Raw genomic sequence first — 10,236 nt, 5'->3', positions numbered from 1 at the left:
TACTACCTCATTCTTCTGCCTCAATTATCTCACTCTTCTACTCTTTCAAAGTTTAAGATTAAAAATTAGAAAAAAATATAAACAAGAAGAAGAGAGAGAAAATGGTAGAGAGAGAAACAGAGAGTGTTTATGAAAATGAAGAATCAGTCAAAGAATTTTCTGTTGAAGAAAAAGCAATTGTCTCACTTCCAACCGAGGAATTACCCTTAATTCAAAGTATTATTCTATTATTTTATTATTATTATTTCATTTTTTTTAGACCGTGTATAAGTATTTGTTCTTGATGTTTTTTTTGGAAAAAGCACCAAGAATATATTTTCTAAAAAAAAATAATTATTATTTCATGTTTGGTGTGTGATTGTTAGATTAAATTTATATTTCTTTAATTATTAGTTTGTTTAATTTTGTTGATAGAGGATGAAAGTGAAGTTGCAAAAGCTATGGAGAAAACCAAAGACAGGGGTAATTATTGGAATTTATTATCATTGTTTACTTTTTTTTTTTTAATTTTAATTTTTTTATTTTTGGGATTATTAAGACAAAATATTGTTCTGTTTTATATTTGGTTTGTACTTATATATGTATGTATATATTGGTAGATGTTGCGCTGGCACAAGTTGAAATGGAGAAGAAATTAGCTCTAATCAAAGCATGGGAAGACAATGAAAAAGCAAAAGCTGATAATAAGTAAGATATGACATACATTTAGTGTGTCTATTTTATTTTATCTTTTATTTTATTTTTTATTTTATTTTATTATAGTTAATTAAAAAAATTTAAACACATGACAATTCAGGGCATACAAAAAACTAAGTGCCCTAGATGCATGGGAGAATACTAAAAGAGCATCCTTAGAAGCTCAACTCAAGCAGATTGAGGTCAGCATTTATATATATATATATATATATATATATATATATATATATATATATATATATATATATATATATATATATTTACAATTCTTTTTAAGAAGTATATATTTAATTAAATTGGAATACTATGTTTGTGCAAATTAATTAAAATACTCTTTAACATATATGAGCGATCACAGGAGAAGTTTGAGAAGAAGAAGGCGGAATATGGAGAGAAAATGAAGAATAAGATGTCGATAGTTCATCGGGCAGCCGAAGAAAACAAGGCATCCATCGAAGCTGACCGGGCAGGGGAATTTCTCACTGTCGAGGAAGTTGCTTCAAAGTTTCGGGCAACGGGCAGAATACCGAAAAAATTGTTTGCATGCTTTAGCAGCTTTTGATTTTGATTTTTATTTATGGAATATTGATAATGAACTATTATTATTATTATTATTATTATGAAGGAAATGTGTGATTCTTGAAGTGAATTTTTGTGTATTTATTTGTGCAAGTTTTGTTTTTGTCTTTTATTTTATCTTTTTTTTTAATGGTCTTATAAATGGGCTATAATTCTGTACCTAAAGGAGTTCGAACCCTTGACCTTTTACTACCCTCATACCACCCGGGCAATGCCTGCGTGATTCGGATGGCGTCAAAGTTTCTTTACACTGCAAGATTATAGTTTATATATGAATTTTGTATGTGAATTTCTTTGTATGAATAGTGGGCTATAGACCTACAGCAGAACCTCGATGAATAAATATTCGATAAATTAATAATTTCGCTTAAATAATAATTCTTTCATGAAAATGTCTTAAATTATTAGTTCGATAATCTAATATTTCGCTAAATTAATAGAAGTTTACTAGTCATAACTGTATTAACTTATAGAGATTCAATTGTGTATCCGATATTAATTTAAAAATATGGGTTCAAGTACTTTTCTATTTTATTTTCTTTATAAACTCAACAATTAATTGATGAATGAAGAAGGATATATTGTGTTGCATGATATTTGAGGGAATCAATATTACATGTCAAAGAGAATTGAATCTTTAATCTAATATTGCATTTGACCTTATTTTAATTCACTTATATAAATAGACACATGTGCAAATAGTTTCAAAGAATGGAATTACTTAATAAAAAAAAATCCCAAATACATAGTAATTTATGAGGTGACAAAGTTAATTCAACAATTTACCACATCCACACTTAACTCATTTGTGGCTCAATAAATTTCCTCCATTCAAACATTTGCTTTATTTCCTTAATATTAGCCTGAATTATTCTGCTCCACTACACACTTGTCTGGTTTTTACTTTTCACCCCAACCTTTTTAACCATTACAGTAAAAATAAAAAGCTTCAAAATAATTCAAAACACAGCAATTGCAAGAGAGTTTATTTTATTCCACCTCTATAAATAAAATAAAATAAAATAAAATAAATAAACAAATTCAAAATCCCAGTTGTGGTGGAAGAAGCACTCTTGAAAACTGAATTTTCTTTTTTTTTTTTTTTTTTCCTTTTTTGTTCGTAAAGAAATATATTAATTTATTTATTTATTTATTTTCGATCGAAAATGTCTCAGTATGGAACCACACAGAAATGCAAGGCCTGCGATAAAACTGTGCATTTTGTTGAGATGATGTCTGCAGATGGAATCCCTTACCACAAGACCTGCTTCAAATGCACCCATTGCAATGGTCGTCTTGCGGTACGTTCTTTTTTTTTTTTTTTTTTTTTTTTTTTTTTTTTTTTTTTTTTTACGACGATTCTCGGGATCAAATACATTATAAGAATATAAACACTTGATCGGCTTTATAGACAAATTGTTAGTCATTACATCTGTCCAATATTATTTATCTCTTTGAAAAAAAAAATTTGTCATAAATTATTCATCACTTTGCGATTCCAATGAAGCATTAATTGCACTATTTTCAATTTTATCATTTATCACTTTTAATTAATTAACTGAGAAACAATTAATTATAAGGATATTTTAGTGATTTTATATGTTTTTCTTTTTTGCCATAATCTGTACACGTCTATTGATTTTCTTAATATGTGCACAACAACAAAAAACAACGTAGAAAATGGGACACAATGGGTAATTATTTTGTAGATCCTGCACCTGGCATCAAATGATTTTATTACACCGTAGATTTACACACAATCACAAACCTACACATGTGGATGCGTGTAAATTGGATAATTAACAATACATGTTTATGGTAAAATTACATTTGGTTTAATTGATTTAATTGTTTATTTTTGATTTTTAATATTTAAAAGATTAGCAACTACATTGCTGTGGAGGGACAACTATACTGCAAACCTCACTTTGAGCAACTCTTCAAAGAAAATGGAAACTTCACTGCTAAGAAGAATTGTGAGCTTTCTTTTCCTACATAATATTTATTTTATTTCTTTAAATATTATGTATTAATTGTTTTTTCTTTTTTTGTTTTTTGTTTTTTTGTTTTTTCGTTTTCAGCTGAAAAAGACGGAGAAACGGTACGCGATATTCTAATCTCTTCAACCTTAAAATCGGCTGATAATAAATCGGAAAAAAAAAAATTGCGTTCGTAGCGTATACGTAGTGGATACGTTACATATATAAGAATGCATGTACTTGTACTTATATAGAAGAAAAATCGTATCGATATTGAATTTTTCGATATTTTATATATTTATGTTATCACAATATTTAAATTGCAGAAGAATTCCAGTAAAGTTTCTGCATATTTCTCTGGAACTCAAGACAAATGTGCTGTCTGTGCAAAGACAGTCTACCCATTGGAGAAGGTTTGTTGAAAATTTCATTTATAGTTTATTTATTACAACCACCTCCCTGAGGTAAAGTTTTTTATTTACAAAAAACCCCCCTAATTTTTAGAAATTACATCCAACCCTCTGCAGTTTGTAAATTTCTTACATCCATCCCTTACATAAAGGTGTTTATATGAGAAATCTACAAATTTCATGGGTGGATGTAATTATAAAAACATGAGGGGTTTTTTTTATAAATAAATTTTACCTGAGGGGTGGATGTAATTTACCATTTACTCAAATTACTTGTCAATTTGATCGAATATTGGCTTATGAATATTTAGTTAATTGAGATGGTAACCGAATATTTTATTTTATTATAAATTTTGGGAATTTTTACAACCATATCCCTGAGGTAAAGTCTATTTACAAAAAAATCCCTCATTTTTTAAAATTTACATCCAGCTCCCTGCAGTTTGTAAATTTCTTACATCCACCTCGGACAAAAAGGTGTCAATGTAAGAAATCAACAAATTGCCAGGGTGGATTTAATTATGAAAACATGAGGTCTTTTTTTTCATAAACAGACATTAATTATCTCAGGGGCGGATGTAATTTACCCGTTACTCAAATTACTTGTCAATTTGATCGAATATTGGCTAGTGATTATTTAGTTAATTAAGACGGTAATCGAATATTTCATTTTATTTTATTTTATTTTCGGGGGATTTTGTAGGTAACAATGGAGGGTGAATTCTACCACAAGTCATGCTTCAAATGTGCCCATGGGGGATGCTTCCTCAATACGTCGTCGTATGCTGCATTAGACGGGATTCTGTACTGCAAGCCACATTTTGCTCAGCTCTTTAAGGAGAAGGGCAGCTACGCTCACCTCACCGAGACTACTACTTCTCACCGGAAAAATAGCGCCGAGACAATCGACCTCGATATCCCCGCACCCGCCGAAGAGACATAGAAAACGGAAAGAAAAATATATAAAAAAAAATGAAAGTTTTGTTCGATTTTTGCCATTGAATTTATTATCGTTTCCTTTATATATATATATATTTTTATCATTTTTTTGTTTTTTTGTTTTGTTTTGTTTTTGCAACCGCATTCTATCGAGAAAATAGTCTTGATTTGTTTTGTTGAACGATGATTATTAATTAGATCCATGTTTTATGGGTTATTAAATGCTACTTCATCCGGTGGATTTCATCGGATTATATCTTACCATACACGTGTAAAATATATACATATTTTATATTGATTAATATGTATATGTGTCTGAATCTGGTGTATTTACATCAGGTGTAGCATATCAGGTGTAGCATCTACGAGACTCACGTTTACTTTCAAATTCATTGAGTCTATACATGTACAATGCGGTTTTTTTTTTACCGTAATCCGAATCAAATATTTTCATCGGTTTTCCAATGCAGCTTGAATAACGATCAAAATAATCGAGATATTAAGAATAAAAATGCGATTTTTACATCAAATCTTAATGATTACACACACACACACACACACACACACACACACACACACACACACACACACACACACACACACACTAGTGAAAGAATGTGAAATTTGATGAGATTGAAATTGGATTTAAGACATCTCAATAACATTACAAGATTCTTAATCCAAAACTAAACTTTCCATCTACAATACATATTGGAGAAATACCAATCTTTATTGATTCTGGAAATACCGTCGCAAACGACCTTTTTCGACTCCCATCTTCACAAGAAACCAACGCTCGACACCAATCAACAACCTAAACTTTGTAAGAAACAAACTCCCAAAAACACCCCAAAATCCGACAATAAACCCAAGCACCAAACTAATATAAAACCCTCGATTTAAAAACTTATCTACATTCTCCCCAAACTCAATCTCTTCGTTACCGGGATTTGCCGATCTCGGAGTTTTTGACACCTCATCTCCAGGACAAAGTTTCGCAAGTGGGGGCCCACACAATCCAAGATTCCCTTTATAGACAGACGCATCGAAAGTCAACAGATGGTCAACCCACGGAATCCGACCCGACAGATTGTTGAACGACAAGTCCAGCACTCCGAGGTGGCTCAGCCTCGAAACCGCCAACGGAATATTCCCCGAGATATTATTCTCCGACAAATCAAGAAAGTTCAGTAAATCCAAACGGTCGATATCTTGTGGGATTGTTCCAACTAGGCTGTTCCTCGAGAGATTCAACGCGACAAGTCCTTCAAGACCCGTTATTTCAGGCGGGATTTGTCCGGTAAAATCATTGCTCGAAAGATCAATGACTATCAAAAGTCCAAGAGTTTTCGAGTATGTGGACACCTGTCCTTTCCACGTTATATACGCGTTGTCGTAGAAAAACGCAGCTGCTTTAGGAATTACAAGAAATCGAAGCCCGTTGAGCCATCGATTCGAGCCTGGTTTTGCTCCCATTAGAGTGAAGTTGCTTATACATCTCGGTATAGTTCCGGAAAATTTATTCACCGAAAGATCCAATATTTGAATGTTCTGCAAACGGCATAAAGTCGAAGGGATGGTACCGTTTAGCTCGTTCGATCTTAGGCTCAAAATACCCATATCAGGAAACTTTTCACCGACCCATGTGGGTATTTTTCCGGTGAAGGAATTTTCTCCAAGATCCAAGATTTGCAAACGATCGCAAATCTTCAACGACGAAGGAATTTCTCCACGAAAAGTGTTGTTTCGTAAATGCAACGAAGTGAAAGTGCAGTACCAGTCGTCGGATAAGCTCGGAATTTCGCCCGTAAAATTGTTGTTCGATAAATTAAGGTAATCAAGAGTGACCAAATTCCTAAAGCAATCTTTTGAAATATCTCCTGATAAAAGATTGTCCGAAAGATCGGCAATCGTCCCTCCGTAAGTAGAATTGCAAAACCAATAAAGCCCGCCCGAAAACCTGTTTCTTGATAGATCGATCGTTTGCATGGAATACGGCAAAATTGGAAGTGACCCATTGAATTCGTTAAAACTCACGTCTACTACAGTAACGCTGTATAGCTTTTGAAAGGCGCCAGAAATTTTGTTGTGCGAGATATTCAGATAATCGAGAATGCGCGAGTTTTCCCAAAACCAATTCGGAATGGTGTCGGAGATATCCGAACTGGATATATCGAGATGGAAAATTTTCTGTTGCTTTTGAAGCCATTTAGGGAAATTCGGACCGAGTTTACAATAGGACAGCTTGATCGTACCTAGTTGGAAAAGAGGGTTCCATTCGGAGGAGATATTTAAGGTGAGATTCGAGTTTAAAGACAAGTCCAAAACTCCCAATTGTGAGAGATTGAAGAAATGTTTTTCGGACATTGTGCCTTCGAATCGATTGGAGTGAAGATCTAAAGAATTGAGCTTCGAGAGGTGTCCGATGCTTTCAGTCAAAGTCCCGTCGAACATGTTATCATTTAAATGTAACAATTCTAAAGACGAACACGATGCAAGATCGGGCAATTCTCCCGTAAGTCGATTTCCAGACAAATCCAAGATTATAAGATCGGGAAGATTTAGCCTCGTTTCGCTGAATGACCCGTTCAACTGGTTACTATCGAGACTCAAGATTCTCAGAAACGAGAATCTTGATAAAGGGGGTAACGAACCGTAAAATTTGTTCCTACTTAATTCGAGAAACTCTAACTTGGTGGAATTCGACAAGAAGTTGTTCATATAAGTTAAGTCGCCTTCCAACTTGTTATCGTTCAAACGTAGTCTCACTAATTCTTTGAGGTTGCCGTTGGATTTAGGAAAACCACCTTCGAGATTATTACTAGAGAGATCTAAATACGAAAGAGACACCATATTTCCTAGAGTGTAAGGAATCGAACCTTCGAATTTGTTGGCAGAGAAATCGATATACGAAAGAGACGACATATTGCCTAAAGCACTAGGGATTTCTTGTTTAAGGTTATTGTAAGAGAGATCAAGATACGAAAGTGAGGTCAGATTCCACAAACTATCGGGTATCTTAGCTTCAGCGCTATCGATTTCATCGTTATTACTAGAGAAACTAATGTACGTAAGACGATTGCTAAACTTGGTAAACCAAAGCAAGATCGAAAACCTGTCGAGATTATTGTTAGAGAGATCAAGAAAAGATAGAGGACTAGAGCCGTTGGTCGGAGGGAAAAACGAAGTTAGAAGAGTTTCGTGGAGACCACAGTTTCCCAAATTTAAATGTTCTAACATCGCCAGCTCGTTTATTACACGCAGCCACGTTTTCACCTTGTAAAAATAGAGCCTGCTTAGATCGAGATGCACTAAAGAACGAAAACCCGAGAGCCAATTTAGGTCTTCGGCAGAAACCTGCTCATTACCGCTCAAATCAAGAACTCTCAACACGGACAAATTGCCGAGATTTTGCGGCACTAAGCCGACGAAATTCGATCGGCTTAGATTGAGGTAGGCTATTTTGCCAAGAGAACCGATGAATTCGGGTATCGGGATCGTGCTGAAATCGTTGTTACTGAGATCAAGATAATTCAAATCGACCAATTCAATCAAAGAGCGGCTAATGTTACCTCTCAAAGGCGTGGAGAGGGTGAAGTCCTCGACTTTCGGGCCCGGAAGAGCCAGCGACGCAACGCGATTGGTTCGGGCATTACATCGAACACCTTGCCAGCTGCAACAGTCGTCGTTGTGATCTTGTTCCCCCCATGTAGAGAGACGGCCGTAGTCATCTGTCACCTCGGCCTTGAACTTGAGGAGCGCCGCTATTTCCTTGTCCGAACATTTGACTGCAATTTCTTGATTGCTCGAAGTGGATTCGAGCAACTGTGTGAACAGAACCAGAGAAAGAAACAACAGATATTTAGGGAAGATTTTCATACCAACAACACTATTTCAGCTCAAATTTTCTAACCGAAATACTTGTTAAAAGTATACTACACAAACATACGTATGTATATATATATATATATATATTCAAGATCAAGAAATTTGAAAGCAACTCACCTCAAGCTTGAAACTCTGTAGTCCACATATGACAGATCGACAGTAATGAAAGAGTTGAATTTTGAGGCAATGGGTCTCTTTCCACCAATTATTATATGAAAAAATATGTGTGTGATAGTTGACTTTTTTTACCTATGGAGTGGACCCCAGTTGACTTCTGACTCTGAGTGTTCAAATTGAAATATATGCTCCCTTTTTTTTGGGAGATAATAATAATATCTACTAGTATTATAACATTTTTAAAAAAATATTAATTTAATGCATGAAAATAATATTATAATAAGAAATGACTGTTAAGATAAAAGAGAAAAAAATTACAAAAGTTTAAGATGCCCAATGTAAAAGATTTAATACCAAATATTTTGACCAATTACAATAAAAGATCCATCAAACTAATAATTTAGTGGGAAAAAAAATATTTTGTTTTTTGTATGTAAGAAAATTTAGTTTTTTCAGTTATTCAGTATGATTTTTGTTTTTTGCATTTATACGTCTGAAATTAGAAGGTAAAATTTGAGTATTTTGTTGCATGTTGCCCCTTTAAATGTTAATTTTGTTGCACGTTGCCCCTTAAAAATACTACTTCCTCCTTCATATTTTAATTGTCGTTTTACGTTAATTCACACATATTAAGAAAACTAATAAATGTGCATAGATTCTAGAAAAATCATAATAAAATGACTGAAAAACCACTTTTAAAAATGTTCTACCATTAATTCTCTTAAGACTAGTAAGGGTGTAATTGAGAAAAACACAATAAATATTTCATTGGAATCCTAAAGTGGCAATTATTTTGAAATATCTTTTTTTTTTCTTTTCTCTAGAAAGACAAATCAAATGGGAATGATGGAGTTCTATTTTAAACGTTGCCCTTTTAAAATGTTATTTTGTTGCACAATGCCCTTCAAAAATTGGCTTTTGGGGCAAAGTGCAACCAAAATAAAATTTCAACGGGGGAATATCACTTTTTGGAATTTTTAGGGGAAAAAGTGCAAAAAAATAAATAAAAAAATTATAGAGGGTGATGTGCATTTTTTCCTTTCAAATTTTGGTCATCTAAAATGTAAAATACATAATAAAATTTGGTATTTTAAGAGTAATATTCGAAAAAAACTGAAAGTTCCGGAACTTATATTGGATTGAAAATTGGAATCTCTCTCTCTCTCTATAGTATATGTTCTCTATCGGCTCGTTGCAAATGATTATTAGCTATAGATATTTCAAAACTACAAATTGCGAACGATTCTTAACTATGACAGGGTAGGGATGAAGCAATCGAAAACATAGATTTCAAAACTGCAAGTTGCGAACGATTCTTATCTATGGCAATATAGAACGAAGCAATTTTTATCTAGCGTCTTATTTTTCTGAAATTAATTAAAGGTTTGGAAATGAAGAATACAAATATTAAAAATCATACAAAATAGACTATTATTTTGGAGATTTTTATTTCCATATATTATTATGGATATTTATGACATAATAATACCAATATATTTACTGAAAATTACACATAAAATCTCTTATAACAATACCTATAACAAATTGCCCCATTAATCAAATAGCTAGACCCTATAATAAACAATGACAAGAGTCAAACTTAGTCTTGATTCTTTTGACCAAAGCCA

At 33.0% G+C, this 10,236-nt stretch overlaps 3 protein-coding genes across 3 annotated transcripts; 2 read left to right on the top strand and 1 right to left on the bottom strand.

Moving 5' to 3' along the window:
- LOC105956897 (remorin) lies at positions 1-1,345 on the top strand. The gene is made up of 5 exons (XM_012980806.2): positions 1-216; positions 415-462; positions 600-687; positions 797-878; positions 1,055-1,345. The coding sequence occupies exons 1-5, from the start codon at positions 102-104 to the stop codon at positions 1,256-1,258; spliced, it is 537 nt and encodes a 178-aa protein (XP_012836260.2). The 5' UTR covers positions 1-101; the 3' UTR covers positions 1,259-1,345.
- A 790-nt stretch (positions 1,346-2,135) lies between these two features.
- On the top strand, positions 2,136-4,864 carry LOC105956927 (LIM domain-containing protein PLIM2c-like). Its single transcript, XM_088817766.1, has 5 exons — positions 2,136-2,576; positions 3,155-3,251; positions 3,357-3,376; positions 3,581-3,667; positions 4,368-4,864. The coding sequence occupies exons 1-5, from the start codon at positions 2,442-2,444 to the stop codon at positions 4,605-4,607; spliced, it is 579 nt and encodes a 192-aa protein (XP_088673892.1). The 5' UTR covers positions 2,136-2,441; the 3' UTR covers positions 4,608-4,864.
- Positions 4,865-5,226: 362 nt separating this feature from the next.
- On the bottom strand, positions 5,227-10,162 carry LOC105956881 (receptor-like protein EIX1). Its single transcript, XM_088818041.1, has 3 exons — positions 10,144-10,162; positions 8,609-8,685; positions 5,227-8,428 (listed from the first exon to the last, which is right to left on the bottom strand). The coding sequence occupies exons 1-3, from the start codon at positions 10,160-10,162 to the stop codon at positions 5,333-5,335; spliced, it is 3,192 nt and encodes a 1,063-aa protein (XP_088674167.1). The 3' UTR covers positions 5,227-5,332.
- Positions 10,163-10,236: the final 74 nt, after the last annotated feature.

Source organism: Erythranthe guttata, chromosome 5, assembly GCF_056151865.1.
Source record: "Erythranthe guttata isolate IM_541 chromosome 5, IM_541, whole genome shotgun sequence".
Lineage (NCBI taxonomy): Eukaryota > Viridiplantae > Streptophyta > Magnoliopsida > Lamiales > Phrymaceae > Erythranthe > Erythranthe guttata.
The sequence above is the reverse complement of the archived record's forward strand: the minus strand, read 5'-3'. Positions and strand labels throughout refer to the sequence as shown.

What these genes read in the sequence shown, in the direction of transcription:
- LOC105956897 (XM_012980806.2), top strand. Translation starts at nt 102, where the DNA reads ATGGTAGAGAGAGAAACAGAGAGTGTTTATGAAAATGAAGAATCAGTC. An exon ending in GGAATTACCCTTAATTCAAA is followed by an intron (nt 217 to 414) that starts GTATTATTCTAT and finishes TTTTGTTGATAG; the next exon opens with AGGATGAAAGTGAAGTTGCA. An exon ending in GGAGAAAACCAAAGACAGGG is followed by an intron (nt 463 to 599) that starts GTAATTATTGGA and finishes ATATATTGGTAG; the next exon opens with ATGTTGCGCTGGCACAAGTT.
- LOC105956927 (XM_088817766.1), top strand. Translation starts at nt 2,442, where the DNA reads ATGTCTCAGTATGGAACCACACAGAAATGCAAGGCCTGCGATAAAACT. An exon ending in ATTGCAATGGTCGTCTTGCG is followed by an intron (nt 2,577 to 3,154) that starts GTACGTTCTTTT and finishes AATATTTAAAAG; the next exon opens with ATTAGCAACTACATTGCTGT. An exon ending in CTGAAAAAGACGGAGAAACG is followed by an intron (nt 3,377 to 3,580) that starts GTACGCGATATT and finishes TTTAAATTGCAG; the next exon opens with AAGAATTCCAGTAAAGTTTC.
- LOC105956881 (XM_088818041.1), bottom strand. An exon ending in TACAGAGTTTCAAGCTTGAG is followed by an intron (nt 8,429 to 8,608) that starts GTGAGTTGCTTT and finishes CTGTTCACACAG; the next exon opens with TTGCTCGAATCCACTTCGAG.